This window comes from Eupeodes corollae, chromosome 3 (assembly GCF_945859685.1).
Source record: "Eupeodes corollae chromosome 3, idEupCoro1.1, whole genome shotgun sequence".
In the NCBI taxonomy this organism is placed as follows: domain Eukaryota; kingdom Metazoa; phylum Arthropoda; class Insecta; order Diptera; family Syrphidae; genus Eupeodes; species Eupeodes corollae.
In genome coordinates, this window is record NC_079149.1 from 10,607,463 (window position 1) to 10,627,542 (window position 20,080).

The 20,080-nt window shown below is 33.6% G+C and overlaps 3 protein-coding genes across 3 annotated transcripts; 1 reads left to right on the top strand and 2 right to left on the bottom strand.

Annotated features, from left to right (window-relative positions):
- The first annotated feature begins 1,000 nt into the window (after positions 1-1,000).
- On the top strand, positions 1,001-1,710 carry LOC129949029 (uncharacterized). The gene is made up of 2 exons (XM_056060222.1): positions 1,001-1,154; positions 1,218-1,710. The coding sequence occupies exons 1-2, from the start codon at positions 1,137-1,139 to the stop codon at positions 1,566-1,568; spliced, it is 369 nt and encodes a 122-aa protein (XP_055916197.1). The 5' UTR covers positions 1,001-1,136; the 3' UTR covers positions 1,569-1,710.
- Positions 1,711-8,324: 6,614 nt separating this feature from the next.
- LOC129952754 (uncharacterized) lies at positions 8,325-9,414 on the bottom strand. The gene is made up of 2 exons (XM_056065567.1): positions 9,273-9,414; positions 8,325-9,212 (listed from the first exon to the last, which is right to left on the bottom strand). The coding sequence occupies exons 1-2, from the start codon at positions 9,368-9,370 to the stop codon at positions 8,348-8,350; spliced, it is 963 nt and encodes a 320-aa protein (XP_055921542.1). The 5' UTR covers positions 9,371-9,414; the 3' UTR covers positions 8,325-8,347.
- A 4,254-nt stretch (positions 9,415-13,668) lies between these two features.
- Positions 13,669-14,341, bottom strand: LOC129949157 (histidine-rich glycoprotein-like). The gene is made up of 3 exons (XM_056060434.1): positions 14,267-14,341; positions 14,134-14,186; positions 13,669-14,068 (listed from the first exon to the last, which is right to left on the bottom strand). The coding sequence occupies exons 1-3, from the start codon at positions 14,282-14,284 to the stop codon at positions 13,732-13,734; spliced, it is 408 nt and encodes a 135-aa protein (XP_055916409.1). The 5' UTR covers positions 14,285-14,341; the 3' UTR covers positions 13,669-13,731.
- Between the last annotated feature and the right edge of the window lie 5,739 nt (positions 14,342-20,080).

Genomic DNA, 20,080 nt, shown 5'->3' on the forward strand with positions numbered 1-20,080 from the left:
TAGAAATTAAATTATAACGGCAGAATAGTCTCACGGGTAGAATGCAGCGCAATGAAAAAGTTTTTGAAAGTCCTCTTTTTTCATATTCTGTCCGAAAGACTAATAGTTGTTAGGAGCACTTGCCTTAATATGTTTTAGAGAGTGTCAAGATTTTTAGGTAATAATTAATTAATAATTAATTCAAATATTCTATTTTATTTTGTTTCTTCACTCCACCGTAAAGTTTTTTACTAACACAATAACATCTGCGCTCTGTTGACAAAATGCATCGATAAATAGTTAAAAGATGTCAGTACCTTAAAGTGGTTATGAAGAGACTGTTGGAAACATAAGATTTTAGTTTCTTCAAGCCGGTTTCATAATTGTAACTCCCTTCCTGTCGATTTTTGTATATGAATATTGCATGTTGATTTTGCTCCGCTTAACACAACAAGAAATTATAACAAAGTCATAAACTCCTAATCATAAAAGCTGTTAACTAATAATTATTACATACGCTAACATAACACAGACCACCAATGTATATAGTGTAACGAACCCATTAAAGTTTTGTGAAGGGTAACACTCAGAGTTGGGAGCTAGACTATCGTATAGATTTAGATTTCCGGTTGGAAAAATGTACTTTCCTTACTGCAGCCATAAGCAACAGTGCAGCAGCTGCCTTGACATTGCACTCCAGCTCTAGACCACATTTAATGGCTGGCCATTGTTATTCGAGAAGATTCATGGTATTAAGTTCCCTCATGGAACATGGAACAGTGTTGTCCAGACGTTAGAAGGGGCAACATGCAAGTTAACTCCAAATTACTTCTTCTGGGTAGACACATCTCTATTCCGTGTCTAGGGATAGAGCTATAGCATACGCCTCAAGCAAATTTAGCTTGAAAAGATTATGGCTTGTTGGCCGTTGGTGGTCGGTGGTCGGGTGGTGGCTCAAGACACAAAAACAAATCGGTGGCATGGTGCTCACTCATGAGGAGCCAAGTATATAAAGTTAGGGTGCATTTGAATTTGAATAACAGATTGGTCTTGACGCCCGGCCCTGACGAAGAATTTGCATATACTCTGTGTGGTGGAGTGGACATCGACAATCGAAAGAGCTCATCATAATTTTTAGGACAACAAACATTTCAACAATGGTCGAACAAGTGATAGTAAGATTTGAATCCTTTTAGTTGCGGAGGACAGTTTCTTAAAGTGATTCAATTCCATTTTAGAAGCAACTTGTTATTGGACTTATTGTGACTCTGATGACTGTGACGATGAATCATGCTGGCGTTGCAGGAACCATCACTCACAAGCGATTCGTTATTCATGTTCCGATGAAAATGAAGAGTCATCATCACACGCACACGGTTTACACGCACATCCATCATGGTGGAGGAAAAGTCGAGTACAAAGTCCTTGGATACACCCAACAGCATGGCGTCGATGGACACGTTGAAGCATCCGAACATGGGGTGCCTGTTCATGGAACTGGGAGTTTAGTGTTCAATCATTATGCGAGAAATGGAGAGGACCATTTGCAGGATGAGTACTCTAGTGATTACGAGGACTGGGATTCATAGAACATGTAGGAAAGTCGTGTGTGTGTTTCGGAAGTGAACGAGACGAATAGTGCCTTTCATAGTTTCAAGGCTGAAAGGGATTGTGTTCAGACTTAACATCAAAATTAGTTGGTGTTTATTAGTGTCATTTTAGAATTTAATTAGGAAGATGAATTATGTTTGTTCAAGAAAGTGTGTTACCTACTGAAATAATAAATAGTAATTTATTGAGTTATAAGAGCAAGGCTACAAAAATTCAGAAGTGGGATAAAAGTGCTTATAGTTTTGGAAATATGAAGATTGTTAGTGTTGAGTTCTGTGGATTGATGCTTTTTTTCAAGTTTCTTTTTTTAACTTTTGCTTTCTATGGAAAAAACGGATACTCAAGAGAAACTGACATTTCAGAATAAGAAAAAAAACAAAGAAATTTGTTTGGTTTAGAAAATTTTATTAATCAAAATTACAGTGCAATTCTTTCTATTCTATTTACTCAATAACTTTTTGTGTTTGTAAAAAATGGCGATTATTATTGCGAAGTATTATGAGTCCCAATTTTAAATTTTGCTGTGAAACGTATAAAAACTGAGTAAAGGGTTTTTGTCTAGGTAATTATTATCCTATTCCAGATTGTCGAAAATTGCTATCATTGGTTTTTATCAGTAAAACCAATTATTGAAATTTTTTGACAGTTCTGTTACAGCGAAAAAAATGTCTGTCATTGAAATAAACTTTTCGTAATAGAATCAAGCACTTGCGGTTAAAGTTTATCGTTGGAAGTTAAACTGACAGCTGGGAATACAAAAATAATGGAACACCTTAAGTGGAACGATTTTGTTCCGAAATACTAAATAAAAAATAACTTGTTCAATGAAAATGATTTCAATGACATTGAAAAAGCAAAAACAATAATTTTCAACTCATTTGATTCATTTTGACAAAATAACGCTTTTAATCGATTGCAATGATGAAAACAAATGACTGTTCTTAGGGTCCAGTTATATGTAGCTATTTCTGGTTTTCATTATTGAAACCAGCCATTAAGTTGGTTTGACAGGTTGGTTTAAACTTGCATTGAAAATTTTTGACATTAAACACAAATTTCCTCATTGGAATCAAGCATTTCTTGATTGAAATAAAACAATTGAAATTGAAATTGATCATTAAAAGTATGAGTGACAGGTGGCTTTGGTAGAAAGATTTGACGTTGTATATATGTATAGTTATAGCTATCACTAAAATCGATTCGGAAAAATTTTTGAAGTGATATTTGACGGTGATTCCCTTTGATTAGAAATGAAAACATACTGATCGATCGGAAATCATACAAAAAAAATTTGAGAAAAAAGTGCAATTGCTCATTTATTTTTCTCTAAAAATGTAGTTTTTTTATTTTCCGGACGGAAATTCATTTTCCTGAACAGATGACACTTTTATGTTCAAAAGTGAAACGCATCGTTCCACTGATTTGTGTTCCAATTTCAAACAATTCCAATTTTCTTTTCAATTTAGTAATAATTTGATTTGTCCACTTTTAGGAGTCCAAAACATAAATGTCTCTTATTGTTTATCTCATTTCAACCCTTTAGTTTTCCATTTTAAGCACACATTCATATGTCAAAATATCTACGCAGGTTATTTTTTAAGCTTTTCAACTTGAATCCTTTTAAACTTATTTTTCCTCTTAAACCGATTTCAAGCAGAAATTTCAAAACATATTCCATATAGGACTGTTATACCAGAGGTTTTGGGTTCAATCCCTGTCTGAGCCATCTTGCGGGGAATTGACAAATCCTTTAAGAGTAAATCATGTCATGAAAAGAGCTTTCTCAAATTAGCCGTTCGGATTCGGCTTAAAACTGTAGGGTCCCTCCATCCCTGTCAACATTACTCGCACACAGGAATGGTTGAAAGTTGTAAATCACTAGGCTTAAGTTTTCAACGGACTAATTTATTTTTTAGTCCATATAACGATCCTATCTCTAGATGGCTACAAGCTGAAACGTCAATTCAAAAGCACACATTCAATGTTGACATAAGTTTACCGCACACATTGAAAACTTTAATCAATAAAACGAATGTATGCTACATTCGTGACAGTGTTCAAAAAGTATGAAACTAAGAAGAATTAATTTTCAAGTGCTTAACTCACCTTAAATAGTTAAAATTTGTTGCAACAATTGGTTATAGCGAAAAATATATTAAATCTGATTCAGAAGAAATTTGTTTTTTAAATTTACACACGCTGAATGGGTTATTACTACCCTTAGCATGTTTACAGTTTAAACAGAGTAAGAGCTCTATTAAAACAGGGAAGTATATAAAAGAAGATATTGGTGAAAGTTTGTTTTATAGTTCTGAATATCAAAATGATAGAGAAAAACAGATTTGAGTTACATTCAAAATCAACGACTTATTTAATCACAATAAGAATAGAGCTACTATCAGATTTTTACAAAAAAGACTACAACAACAAAAATTGATCGATAAAACTATGACTTAAGAAAATACAACCAAAAATTAGTATTTTTCTTTCGACATTTTATTGGAACTACTTGAATAGTTCACCTTGGCAACCATTTTCTGAACGGTACTAATTTGAAGTAGTTCAATGAAATTGAATTGAGTTGAATAACCTTACACAGACGGAAAGCTTGGTCATATTGGACTACCAGTTAACTCCTTAGCCCCGGGTTTCACAAAGTGTACTCCGCCTAGAATATATATAAAAATTCCAAGACGGACTCGTAACTTGATCGCAGCAGTCAGATTTGAAATTCATATTTTTAAAAAATCAGCATAGGTAACAACAAACAAATTTCAAATAATTGTTTGTTTTTTCAACGGCATGGCATCCAAAGTAGGCCTGAAGGTTATAACAATCAGTCGAATACCGAGAAAAGACAAAAAGAAGCATGATTTTCTTAGTTGTAAGAAACACTTTTGCATCATAAAATTTTCGAATGCATCGCTGGCTTAAGTCTGGATCTTTGAAAAAACAAATGAAGAACTATCGACTGACGGGTATGTCCGAACAAAATGGTAATTTACGTAAAAAAGTAATCCCCGGTTAATAACTTCTGTTTTTTAATCAACTAACCGCACAAAATGATTTCAATGATTTAATTTTGTTTGTTCAATTTCGGTTTTCCATGTACTTATTGTAGTGCGAAGGAAAATGACGCAATAGAGACAGTGGCGTTTGAGGTTTCTGAAGATTTTGAGCTTGACGATTTGCCTAATACTAGTTCCACGGTGATCAATGCTACAGAAAAAAATATCAGTTAAAAGGAAGTACCACGAATCATATTTAAATTTTGGATTTGCTGAAACAAGAGACAACAAACCTCATGGCGTAATTTGCGACTAAGTGTTGCCAAACAGTGCTATGTTTCCATCAAAACTTAAATGTCACTTTGAAGGGATTCATCCAGGTTGCAAAAGCAACCCGACTGATTTCTTCAAAAGAAAGTATGCTGAACTTACTAAATCTCAAACCATTTTTACGTAACAGGGGGTGAACAAAAATGCGTTGATGGCGTCCTATTTGGTAAGTTCCGAATAGCCCAAACTGGTATACCCATGTGTTAAAGAGATTTGTCAATGTTTGTTGTGTGAAAAGCCCAAAAATTTAGTTAACACCGTTCCGGAGACTTAGCAAAAAACAGGAAAGCGTGAAAATAATCAACTTTATTAAATCACGGTCACATAATATAAAGCTTTTTAAAGTATTGTGTGATGGCATGGGTAGTCTACATACGTCTTTACTTCTTCACATGGAAGTAAGGTGGCTTTCTCGCGGGAAAACACTGACGCAGCTTTTCGAAATGAGAGCTGCAGTTAGAACCTTCCTCATTGACGACAACTTTGTTTTGGGGGACATGTTGGTTATTGAAATTGGCGTATCTTTCAGATATAATTAAAAAAAAAAATGATTTGAGTGTATCACTTCAGGGAAAGGCAATAACTTTTTTCGATAAGGACAAAACAGAAACGTTTAAAAATAAAATCCAGTTTTGGGCTGAATCTATAAAAAATTGAAACCTAGACAGCTTCCCAATGCTTAAAGAATTTAAAGAAGAAGTAGCTTTGGACATTCCTGATGATATTTTATATCCATCTATTTTCCAGACGAATTCCACCTGAACATTAAGGAAAACGTATGGAAAACCCACCTTCCCTCACATCGCTGCAATTTGACATCAGATTCTTCGATAAAAGAACTTTTTGCAATAAAGAAGTCTTTATCAGAACTGACAGATTTCAAAATTGATTAGAAACTTATAACGCTTGTTTAAAGAAGTAACTTTTCATGAAGCGACCATTCATCAAATATTATTTGTTAATTTGCAAAAAAAGCAAGCAATAAAGTAAATTTTTTTCAAAAAGTGCAACTACAGTGGAATCTCGCTAACTTGAACACCTACGAAACGAGGCCTGTTTAAGTTACTGGATTGTTCAAGTTACTGGAAAAAATAAAAAAGTCTTCGTTTTTATACGTTTTCATTATATTATTTTAAATGTTAGTAATTGACACAAAACACAATTGTATTTAAACCAACTTTGGAAAAAAATTTGTTATTTTACATTGCTTAGTTTTCTGCAAAACATTTTTTAGCGCACTTTCTCTGAGGTTTTGGAGTACTGTAAATTCAGACGATGTTCTGTTATTTTGACTGTCCCAATCGATCACTTTATCGATTGATTCGATGGCTTCGGTGTTAGTTACAATGTTTTGCACCATTATAACATCACCCGGGTCAGATTCATTTTCCGAATCGATGTCTTCATCTTCAACACCATCAGGAACATCTTCATCGCGTAACCATTCGTTTACTTCTTCTTCGGTGTAATGCTGTTGGATTGAAAAATAAAAGTTTGTTCATTAGGTACCTACTGTTTTGTACTTAAAGTCAAGAAATGTTACCTGATTATTGTCTTTTTGTTCGAGCAAATGTATCAAGGGTGCTTTTTCCCCATCTGCAATCAAGTTTTCCATCCAGCGTTCTCTGAGAGTAGATAATGGGACATCATCTTCGTCGTTAAAGAAACTGTTATCGACATCATTAAAAGAATTTGAGAAGTTACTTGATCCCACGATTTTGACATCAATGTAATGGCTTGGCGCAAATTGAAGTTCTTTAGGGCAGAAATTATATCTTCATTTTTGTTGGCAATGACCAACGACAGCAAGTTTGACTTATAATGCAGCTTCGTAATTCTTATGCCATTTTGATCCATCGGCTGAACTAACGCAGTGACATTCGGTGGTAAGAACATTGTGCAAATGTCTCCGTTAAGATACCTTAACTCTTCTCCGATGGATGGCATGGAGCATTGTCTATAATCAGAAGTGCCTTAAGTGGGAGATTTTGTTCTTCGCAGTGTTTCTTTACTTGAACTACAAAGCTCTTGAAAAACCATTCCTTGAAAATGTATTTTGTCATCCATGCATTCATAGAACTTTTGTATTCTATTGGCATTTCAAAATTTTTAAGACACCGTGGATTTTTTGACTTACCAATGATCATAGGAACGAGTTTGTGGGTACCTGTGGCGTTAGAACCGAGGAGTAAAGTCACTCTTTGCTTAGGAATTTTTCCTCCTAATGCACTTTTTTCATTAAACGATACATAGGTTTTTTGGGCAACAACTTCCAAAACAGTGCAGTTTCATCAACGTTGTAAATTTGTTGTGTTGTCAGTTGAAGAGCGGCGATTTTATCTTCAAGGTTTTTTTTGAATGGCTCAATAGGTCCTGGATCAGCAGCTAATTTTTCTCCACTAATAGTAAGCAATCGAATACCGAATCTTCTCTTCCATTTCTGAAACCACCCAGAACTAGCATTGAAAGAGCTACCTTCTTGACTCTTATACTTTATAAACAACTGTTTGGCTTTCTCTCTTAAAATGTTTCCGCTTATCGGAACATTTCTTTTGCGCTGATTCAGGAACCATTTGTAAAGGATCCTTTCCATTCTTGGATGCTCAGCTTTTTTAATTGTGCACATTTTGCCTGGTCCAGAAAATGTATTCGCGATCCTTGCTGTGATTTGTTTCTCATTGCGCTTTATATTGCATATCGTACCTTTTGAAACACTAAATTCCTTTGCACAAACCGTAACGCTTTTTCCTTTCTTTATTTGTTCAATAATTGCTGCCTTTTGTTTAAGTGTCAACATTCTAATTTTTTGTCCTTTTTTTAAACCCATTTTGAATCTTTAAACAACTTAAACTTTAAACTTAATTTCCAAACACGCACTTCAAAATATTGCACAAAATTTACTGGAAAATTTTATTATCACGTTCCTGCTTGCACAAAACTTACTGCAAAATAAATAAAATCTTAAACACATACAAAATAGCACATTCCGGGAATTCCCCTTGGATGAAAAAACAGTTTACAAACGTAGTAACCTGCAATGAAGAAATTCAAACTCCTGTTGATATAAAATTTATTTGTTCAAGTTATAGAGTCCAAAATTTCTTAATTATTCAAGTTATTTTTATTTTTAAAAAAATACAACTGATTATCTTTTCTATTTATAAGACTTTCATCAAATAGGATACATTTTTTGCAGTATTTATAAAGTGTGCCTACCCATAGCAGACAAATATTTTGGAATACATCCCACAAGCATTTTTCTGATGTCATTTCTGGAAATTCTCGAAATTGATTTAGATTTGTATTTAATAATGAATTACTTTTAATAAAAAAAACTTGTATTTTACTACAGCCATTTGAATTTATTTATTATTTAAAAAGAACTACAGCTTAACCTTAAATACTAAACACTATAATATTTAATAATTTATTCTAAAACCCGGCGAGTGTGTTCGTTTCCTTTTCTCCGACAATTTGGATTTCTTCTTCTTCGGCATAACCCAAGCTTCATTATAAGGGCTCTGTTCAAACATTTGCTGTTCAAATTTTGGCCTCGAACTCGAGATCGGTCTAGCCTTTGAAATGTACATAGTTGTCGAACTGGGAAACTTTTCATAAGTCGTTAAGTCATCTTCCGAAGTTGTCGAGCTCAACCAACTTGGCCATTTCATGTAAGGTTTTGCAGCCGTTTCATAGCCAGTGGAATATGTAGCTGCTTGCCATTTTGGTTTAAATGGCGATTCCATTGTCATGGAATTCGGATACATAGTTCCAGCTACCCGTTGGTCCATAATCATTGACTCAGTTGAATGAGCATCATATTCATCGGAAAATCCTTCTTCATTGTTTTCATCCTCAATCGCCGCCGCTGCCGCCGCACCCGATGGAGATGAGAACCTTTGCATTTCGGCTACAGGTCGAGCGCCGAGGAACTCGCTGGCCTTCTTCATGCCATGAAACTTTGAGAACATATCCTCGCTGATCATATGCGACATGCTGTTGATTTTGGGCTTCTTCATTATCGTCGCTTCCAGGGTATTATCCACCCCATATGTGGGTATGTCCGGGAGGTTTCCGATTCCTAAGGGCAACGATGGAAACTGCATGGGTTGGGCAGTCATCCCATAGGGCATCATATTCAGTGGTTTGTGCATCGTATCCAACTCAGCGTCTAGATATTCGGGGGCTTTGATGATCTTCTTGGGGTGGAAAACGTGTTTTTGAATTTTACGGAAATGCGTATGCTTCCGACGCACCTCCGGAATGTGGACCTTTATGTGAACGCTATAAAGAGAGAAGTTTGTTATAGTAAATGCTTGCGAAGGACACTTTAGTGGAACTCACTGTTCGCCATCAGCACCGCCACTTGTTGAAACACCACTCCATTCGAACACAACCTGATGGAAGAGTATCACGATAATCCATTGGCTAAGACTTGACATCTTTTAAAGAAATGTGTATAATGGTCGAGATCCGACGCACCCTGATCACTTGCAAGAAATGACACATTTCCATCACCATTGCTCCATCTTATATAGTTTTTGGTATGCGCGTCTGATGCGGATTGCGCATTCTCCGATCCGATGCCACAATCTAATCAGATTGAATTTCTGCCATGCATTCGCAGCCTAAAGGTAGGGAACCTTCTTTATAGCAGACGACCAACTATAGGTAAGTTTATGTATGAATACGGGACACCCATTATCATCCAGCAGCTTTCGTCATGGTCTATAGCTGATGAGATGTGAGTTGGGAAGTGTGCAGAGCACGTAGGTCTTATAGGCACTATGAGTGCGAACGTTAGGATAGATGCTGATGGTGCAAAATGATGTATACTTACGCATGGATGCATTATAAAAACGCACTCTTCTTATAGACGAACTTATATATCAATGATAGGCAAATGAGGGTCATTGCCTGATCTTTGTTTCACCTTCCACTTCCATCACTGTTATGTGGATGGAAATGGAAGATCTAAATTACTTCTTCGACATCGACATTGAAAAGAAATTGCATTTTTACTTTCTTTGCAATCCAAGCGAATGAAATATAAATAAAAATAATAATAATAAGAAAAAACAACGAAAGTATATTAGATGATATTACTACAGAAGACCTTAGATATTGGATATAAAAAGAAACGCTGTGGTAATTTTTTCAAGAGCCTCAGAAGTTCATAAAAAGGGGGATTCAAAAAAAGGAAAAGATATCAATAACTTTTTCAATATTTTATTGGTTAACAAATAATTCGGGTAACAAAGTTAGTGGTATTATAAATTGATTTCATAATCGGAAATGTCAGTTTTAACCTACTCAACTTCTGAAGACAATTAATTATCAAGTCCTTCGATTCATAAGAGAATTTCTTATGAGCTGAAAAATTCCTAGATATTTACTTAAAATGTTTCAGAAGTCTTAGAGTGAATCAGTAATTTTTACATATTTAAGCATTTCCTACCCAATTCAGGTTTTTAAGTGTTCAAAAAAAAAATTTGACGCCATGTTGAATTTTTGAACACTTCTTCGGGATTATCTCCTTTTCCATAGTTTTAACGCCACGTTATCGTGCACACATAGCAAAAGCACAAGGATTTTTTAGACACATTTTAGATTAAACAGCGAGCAACGACAAAATAAGCAGCAGCAGTTGACATTCAAAAATGAATTGTTTTTTTCTGTATTTTGACGTTTGAACGTCGCTTTCTTTGTAAAAATCTGCAACTTAAATTTGACTGTTGCGTTCTATTTCTAACCACTGGCATTGATCGCTTTCTCTTTGAACAACAACATGTAATTCTATAGAAGACAAGAAACGCGGCACAATTATTTCCTGTCCTGTCAGACCGTGTTCTATTTGACCAGACATTTAAGGGCCTTGCACATGAGAGCGAACAACGAATTACCGAATGGACGAACAAACGTGATTTTAATTTCAAACAAAAACATAATTAAATTATAAGAAACCAATCGACACTCTTTTTAAGATGATAAAATTTGCATTTTGCTCTCTAAAACAAGACAATTTTGTAAAACCAATTTGATAGTAACGAATTGCAGTTTGGTTGGTACGAACTGTCAACCTCTATTCGCGTTCCACATAGCATCCACACTGCAACGAATAAATCGTAAGCGCTTAACTTAACCTCAAAAGTATTCCACTCTTGTTTTATTTGTTGAAAAGTGTAATTATAAATTGACAATTCGTTGCTGTCTGCGAATGGAAATAAAACTCCTGTGAAAGAAAAGTCAAAATATGCGAACATCCACAGTTCGCAGTTCGTAGCTCGTGTGCAATATGTTTTAGGGATTCGTATTAGAACACACAATTACAATACTGTGACTCTACATCCTTTGATCTTATCCATTTACTTAACAGTAACAGAGGAAAGACAAGTATCAAATAAGAAGTAGCCACGTGTAAACTTATTCACTCTCTTTTGATTTTAAACAATTTTGAATTTCTGTGCAAATTCCAAACAAAAAGGTGGAAATCTAGCTTAAGTTTATTTTAAGGTGATAAAATTAGCATTTCATTGAACAAACAAGAGAAATTTAAGAATTTTAATTTGATTATAACAAACTGTCAAACTCAATTTGCGTTTCACATAAAATCCACAACTTAACAAATAAAATGTTCTTAAGCTACAAACTGCAAACTTTTTATGTTTTGACTTTTCATTCACATGGGCTTTATTTCTATTCGCAGACAGCAACGAATTGAATTATCCTTTTCTCCATGATTTTCCTCAGCCATAATCTTTCACACAAAAACAAAACAAGAGTTTTATATTTTGAGGTTAAGGTTGGCAAACAATTTATTCGTTGCAGTGTGGATGGTATGTGGAACGCGAATAGAGGTTGACAGTTCGTAGCAACCAAACTGCAATTTTTTACTACCAAGTTGTTTTTACAAAATGTTCTTGTTTTAGAGAACAAAATACAAGTTTTATTATCCTAACATTAGTGCCAATTGGTTTCTTATAATTTAAATGTGTTTTTGTTTGAAATTGACTTTTTGAAATGTGTAAAATCAATTTAGTTCTTCTATTCGTCCATTCGTTTATTCCTTTTTCACTCTCATGTGCAAGGCCCTTAAACATACAAATTTCATTCCACTCTTTGTTGTTTATCGGTAATGACGCATAAAAACAAGTTATGTGAAAGAAATGTCATAAAAGACGAACATTCGTTCATTCGCTCTCATGTGAATAGTCCATAAAGCATACAACTTTCAGAATGGATATACATATTTAATGACATCAAAGTATAATTGAGCCTTTTCTTTGTTGGCTAATAAATTTTCTTTCGAATGTTGGGGTACCTCAGGGCACCCTGTTTAGTCTCCTGCTTTTTTTTAAAGCTTCTAATCAATTTAACTGCTTTGCTGATGACAGTATATCATATAATTGTTATATTGGTTCTTAAATTTACACCAAATGATAATTTCAACTCAGATATCGATTAAATTGACTAAATTTTGTAATCCACATAAAACGTTGCTATTAATGATCAATTTTTGCATTTGAACTGAACAGTAATCATTTCTTATCCGAAAAATACTATAAACGTCTTCTCATTTTAATCTATTATTACTTTACATAATACATTTTTTGTTTGTGGAAGACTTCAGTATTATTGTCACTTCATAAATTGCGCAATCTTTTGAGAACGCAATCTTTTATGACTTCACTAAAAAGATTGCGTTCATTAAATTCACCTAAAGATTGGGACTTCCAATTTAGCAATCATCAATCATTTGACCTTAAAAAGATACATTTACTCTTTCTCCATTCGTTTGAATGCAATCAATTGATTGCAATTATTTGAGAATCCATGCATTCTTTTCAAGTCTTGGTCATTGTAAAATATCATACGTTTTGAATTTCTTGATGTCTGACACTGAAAATTGGTGTGCAAAGTGCATGGGCCATTTTAGAAGATTTTATGTAGCGAAATTTCACTTAAGAATGCAAAATTATCCAAAGACTTCGAGTGAATGCAACGACTTCAAAAGAATGCATACTTCAGGTGAATGTAAAAATGCATACTATCTCAAATGGTTGCAATCAGTTTTGATTGCAGTCGATCGGAGAGCAAATTACTGTAATCTTTTTTAAGTCAAACGACAAGTGATTACAAAATTTGAAGTTACCACATTTAGATGAAATCAATTAATGTTATCTTTGAGTTAATTAATGGTTCATAATGATTGCACTCCCAAAAGACTGCGTTCTTTTACAATCCTGCTTTGCAATTGTTGACCTGGCACACGAAAAACCGTAAAATGTAACTTATGAACAAAAAAATAAGCACCAAGGTAGACTATTTCAAAATATTGACTAAACGCGCTCTATTTGATTAAAGACTGTTAAAATGGAGACCAAGTTGATTTCTTTAAATTCGGAAATGGTAGTGCAAAATGCATGCTTCACGAAATTTCATTTCAATTATCGAATATGAAACTGTTGGTGTTCTTAGTTAAGTACTTGGAAAAGCGAGTTAAGAAGAAAGATATTTTTAGGAGAATTTTGAAAAGTATACACGAAACTTAAAATTGAAACTTCAGAGTATTAATTTCTCTTCCTTCGTTCAAGATCCTCTCTTTTTAGTCATTAAAACGTTACATTATTAAGTTTACTCCGGATTTCTATTAATCTAGGATTCTAGGAACCATCTGTTTATTAAAAATTTTTATTTTATAATTTTAATAATTTAATTATTGTACTTAATACTTTGAAACCCTAACCTATAACCCAATCAACCCATCAGCACTATACTTTTGTATGTCAGCTTCTTACTTCTTCTAATGATGTGACTCTCCATATTCCACATGTTCATGCTCGTGGTGCTCCTCTTCGTGGTGTTCCTGATGTTCATAATGATGAGGAATATGAACTTCTTCCTTATGTTCTTCCACAACCGGATGTTCATATTGATGATGATGTTGTAAATGTTCATGATTGATATGTTTCTCCACTATAATTGGCTTGACTTCATGTTTGATGACCTTCTCTTCCTTGATGACAATCGGCTTATGATGATGATGGATGTGTTTGACAATGGTGTGGACGTGTTTTTCCTGTTTCTTATGAACTGGAACATGTATTATGATTTTCTTATGATGATGACCGCCATATCCTCTGAAATAAGAAAACAATATGAAGTCCTTAAAATTCTTCTATTAAGTCAATTTTAAAATTCAAACCCAGCTTCTGATTTATTTATGATAATCAACACAACCAAGGATGCAAATGTGATCTGCAAGAAATAACAATAAATCAAATTAGAAGTCATCGTCAGGATTGACATTTAAGGATATTTCCAATTATTATTCATACCAAAAGTCTCAAACCCATTGTTTTTGATATTCTTCTAAGAAACAACCCAAACGAAGCACTCTAAAGCTAATTGTAAAACCGAATGTGGAAAGAGTAATGCACCGCAGTCTTTTATAATGCAACACAAAATGTGTTTCAACTTCAAAGTTGTCGATAGATACTTCCTTGGTGGTAGAGGTACATTATACTCATAGGTACCCGCCACCGCTCCGCATTCATATGGAAAGGCAAACGTTTGTTTGAATAAGCTATTGCGTGCTATATAAAAACCGCCGCAACTAAACAACCAAAATTCTACAAATTTACTTGATTATGATTTGATTATGTGTATCATTTTGAATGCTTTTAATATCATCGCACATATTGTAACAGAAAACGGCAAACACAACACTCCTACTACTTTTGTAAAGACTGAAGACTCTTCACAAGGAACAAACCTAATTACCATGCGAAAGCATGATTTAATGGCGTCTTTTCCGGGGTGTTCGGTTCGTGGAAAACTTCTATTTAAGTGTGTTTTATGATATGCTTTGTAGACTTGATGATGGTGGTTGAGGAACATAATAAAGTTTACTGCTTCAATGAAAGAACTGCCTAATGAGGTGAGCAGTGAAGATCATCTTCTCAGGTGTATGAAGTTTAATTTGATTTAAATTGAAGTAGGTCAATATCTTAGGAACAAAGTGCACAGTAGTAAATTTTTTGATAGTATGAATGACCAATATTTGAGTTTGGCGGATCGAGTTAAACGCATCATTACATTGAAATTTTTTTGTTACTGAATTCGAAAACAGAGCGCATCTTGTTGAAGTGCTGTTTTCAGAATTCTGTACGAACAAAATTATGTATCTCGAGACTTAAAAGGGATTAAGAGAGTCAAATTTATAATGCTTAATGTCAAATGAAGCTGATGATTTTCAGATTTTTCAAATAAATAAGATATGTACATTGCTTAATCCAGTACTCTTCCTTTAGATAATTTTTACTTTTTCAATGATGAAATTGGTTTTTAATGAAATGCTGATAGTTGAATTCACATTTTAGAACATAATCGTTCTACTCAAAGCGTTTTATTTTGTTCATATTCCCACCTGTCAGTTTTACTTCTAATTATAAACTTCACTTAAAATTCTTAACTCCTATCAATAAATTTTGTTTCAATGACAGACATTTTCAATGAAAGCTATTACCGACATGTCAACATAATTTCAATAATTGATTTTACTGATGAGAACCAATTAAGCTTGCATTGGAATTATTTTGGTCGTTTGTAGGGCAGTTGTTTCTAAAATTAAATTTGTCGTTTGAATTCTGTGAAATTTGAATTGGTCATTTTAATATTTCCCAACATTGAATCTACTCGAATCTCGAATAGGAAAATAGAAGAATGGATTTCTAACAAGAAATAATTGTGCAATAGAACTTTTTTTCTCAAGAAAAAAGCACAGTAAAATATCCACTCAACCATTTTTCCGGATTGATTTCAATGATAGCTACAACCTTACAATGTTTTCCTAAAGTATGGTTAACGGAAAATTGTTTGATAGCAAAATACCAAAAATATTCTGTTAAGAAAATTCTGTACGTCAAAATTCTGTAAATAGGCAGAAAAGGAAAAATCGTTTTCAAAATACTCGTCGTTCGGATAGAACGCCACAAAAATTAAATTGTTGGTCGAAGACATAGCTCTTGCAATGTGACCTCGACCGAGTTTTATCAAGAAATTGTCAATTCTGTTGATTCGAGCCCCGTTGTATAGGACCTCGTTGGAATAGTAATGCACGTAAGAAGATTCGGCTGTTCGATATAGGCCGGTACAGCGTCGTAAACACTGCCGCTCGAACACCCGAAACTTCTCCATCTGGGAAGGGGCAACATTGAACCGCACAGGACAACCATAAAAGATCATCGGCCGTCTGAGGGCCATGTAGCAAATTACCTTCACTCTGGGTTCAAGCCGACTACTGTAAAACAGCCGTTTCGTCAGAGCGAAGGCTTCTCTGGCCCTGGTTAGAGCAGCATTCATATGTCTGGTGAAATATAAATACTGATTTAACCAGATACCGAGGTACTTCACTACACTTTTGCTCACTAATGGCTGCCCGTGAAGATCAACGATGACCATCTTGCGCCAATTCTTACACGTATCCCTCGTGGCCCTAGCCAACGGAGTCCAGAACAGAATTGTCTCCGATTTCTGGACATTTATTTTCAGTTTCCAGTCGTCGCAATATCGCTGAATCTTGTCGAAATCACGCTGCAAGAGAATTCTAATAACCTCAACCTTTCGGGCCGTTCTGTAGGCAATTAGATCGTCGGCGTACGCAATTGCCTTTGTAAGACTACCTATCCGATCGCTGGTGTAAATGCTGAAGAGAATCGGCGAATTCACCGCTCCCTGTTGAAGACCATTTTTAATTGAGAATGTTGTGGTAAAAGTTACATTGCCACTTTTGACAACAAACTTTCTACTGTTAAGCATATCATAAAGTATATACAACAATGGTTTGCTTAGTTAAAGACCCTTTAACCATACGGTGTCAAAGTCCTTTTCCAAATCAACCAGAACAGCACCTGTGCATTGTTGTTTTGATTTATTAAACTGGATATCAGAAACGAGTTTAGACGCATCATGAATTGTGTCATGACCCACCTTGAGCCCAAACTGTTTATCCGGAATTATTTTGTTGTACGCAGCCCAGTTAGTCAGAGCCCTATTGATGATCTTTTCGAAAACTTTGCTGATGCTCGGAAGAAGACTTATCGACCGAAGATTTGAAAGGGTTGGAGTTGTCCTTTGCCTTTTTCGGGAGAGGATGAGCGATGGAATCGTCATTGAACCGCATGAAACCACGGTTCTCAGATAGCCATTGTGTAATATAATTTCGAATGTAAAAGTGATTAAGTAGGGCTCTGTTTTCCAGGTAGTGGTTGGGGCGAATGTTAACATTCACCTTGTACACTTGCTGGAAGGCAACTCTTACCACCTTCACTTTTTCCTTCGGATCTTCAAGTGTGTAAAAGTCATCGTCAAAGATGGCTTCTTCTGGATCTATTTGCGCTGTCCTGAGTACGTCCCTGTTCTCTTCGGTTCTTTGGAGTTTTAAACACGGAAGGTCATTATCGTTCTTTCTTTTGAGTACCTTGTTGATTTTAGGAAACATACTAGGGTCACTGGAATTAACTGACCGGATCTTGCGGTCCCAGTACTTGTTAATTTATAACCTGTAGTTCTCCTTAATCAAAAGATTGATATTTTTTATTGACGACTTCAGTGTCCTAACCTCCAAGTCGTGTGGGTCTGTAAGTCGTCTGTACAAGTTTTTGTGTCTTGTCAGTAAGCCACTCTTGTGCCTACGTAGTGCGACAATAGTCGAGTTTCTGTAAGCGTGCATTTAGTCCCTTTCTTTGTTCTTTGGAATTGTCCGTTTCATCGTTTGTTTTATTGTTTCGTCCTTCTGTTGTAAATGTTGGTCAATTTTTGTATTTTTTAGGCTTCTGTTGTTTGGTGGGGCTATGCCACTCGAACGAAGTTCTCTCGCCAGGGCATTGGTGAAACGAGGCCAGCGCGTCTTACTGTAATTGTAAGAGTGACAGTCGAACGCACTAAGTATCACTGTACGGATTGATATGGAATTTCGTAATACAGAATTTTGACAATTTTGTAATAAAGAATTTTGACAAATCAGATATTTCTTCAATGTTTTTTGTTATCGTAGTGAAACATTCCTTTTAAGAAGATTCCACTTTTGCCTTTTTCGCACTTCCAGCTCACTTATTACCTTTTCATTAATAATTACATGAGGTCGAAAAAACATAGCAAACCTAATTCTAATTTGAAAAAAAAAATGAAATAATAGCTTACTAACTGCAAAAAATATGTAAAAAATAAAGCATTTAACATATCAAGGCCCTGTTTCACCAAACACTACTTTTCTGAAAAGTGAGAAAAGTCTTTTTATTTTGCAAAGTATTTGTACTTTTTGTTACACCAAACAATAAACTACAAATTATATTTTAAAATTTAGCAAAGTTTCTTAGTCACTTGCAAAGAGAAATTTGTATTTGGAAATTAGAATTTGTCGAAAACTAACAAAAAAATATATGAACCGTTTTGAAAAAGAAAAAGTAAATAATAGTAGTTAACAAGATAATGGACATATGCAATTATGTTTTAAATTTTGAAGAATTTAGCATAAAATATACATTTTTAATTTTAGCGTTAACACGTTGATTTGTTTCAATTTCAAAAATTTCTCATTTTGTATAGGTTTTTCAATCTATCGACATCGTAACCATCGTTCAATTTAATTTAACAGTTTATAGTAAAAAATTGTTGTAAATAGAACGAAAAAGTTAAAAATAGTGACTGAAGAGTAATGAAACTAAGAATTTACTTCGTTGCCGGAAATTAATTTTTCGACAAAAGGGCGTTTTCGATTAACAAAAATTACCATTCAATAGCCAAAGGAATATGTGTTTAAGTCTCTTACAACAACTTTTGTGTACAATACATTGAGCTGGGGAAGGAGCACGGTGTTCTATTAGGAAATGGAGTAAGAAAAGCAACCGTCCGTTTCTCTCTTCATCGAGTGTCGAATTTTATCATTGATGAATTTGTCTCTAATACCATTTCTTGTTCAGAAATAACTTTGCAATTTGTTCCTCAAAGATGATTTTCTTTTGTAACTGGATGTTAGGACTGACAGTTGTTTTTGGTTTTGATATCATGCAATGTCAACCAAAAATCAAATGGATTTTTTTTATTTATAGAATTTTGTATTCAGTTTAAAATTAAAGAACTCCAAAAATGTAAATTGAATATGAATATGAATATGAATATGAATATGAATATGAATATGAATATGAATATGAATATGAATATGAATATGAATATGGATATGAATATGAATATGAATATGAATATGAATATGAATATGAATATGAATATGAATATGAATATGAATATGAATATGAATATGAATATGAATATGAATATGAACATGAATATGAATATGAATATGAATATGAATATGAATATGAATATGAATATGAATATGAATATGAATATGAATATGAATATGAATATGAATATGAATATGAATATGAATATGAATATGAATATGAATATGAATATGAATATGAATATGAATATGAATATGAATATGAATATGAATATGAATATGAATATGAATATGAATATGAATATGAATATGAATATGAATATGAATATGAATATGAATATGAATATGAATATGAATATGAATATGAATATGAATATGAATATGAATATGAATATGAATATGAATATGAATATGAATATGAATATGAATATGAATATGAATATGAATATGAATATGAATATGAATATGAATATGAATATGAATATGAATATGAATATGAATATGAATATGAATATGAATATGAATATGAATATGAATATGAATATGAATATGAATATGAATATGAATATGAATATGAATATGAATATGAATATGAATATGAATATGAATATGAATATGAATATGAATATGAATATGAATATGAATATGAATATGAATATGAATATGAATATGAATATGAATATGAATATGAATATGAATATGAATATGAATATGAATATGAATATGAATATGAATATGAATATGAATATGAATATGAATATGAATATGAATATGAATATGAATATGAATATGAATATGAATATGAATATGAATATGAATATGAATATGAATATGAATATGAATATGAATATGAATATGAATATGAATATGAATATGAATATGAATATGAATATGAATATGAATATGAATA

Coding starts and splice junctions, on each gene's coding strand:
- LOC129952754 (XM_056065567.1), bottom strand. CDS start 9,370: ATGTCAAGTCTTAGCCAATGGATTATCGTGATACTCTTCCATCAGGTT. Junction 9,213..9,272: donor GGCGGTGCTGATGGCGAACA/GTGAGTTCCACT, acceptor CTCTCTTTATAG/CGTTCACATAAAGGTCCACA.
- LOC129949157 (XM_056060434.1), bottom strand. Junction 14,069..14,133: donor ATAAATAAATCAGAAGCTGG/GTTTGAATTTTA, acceptor TTCTTATTTCAG/AGGATATGGCGGTCATCATC.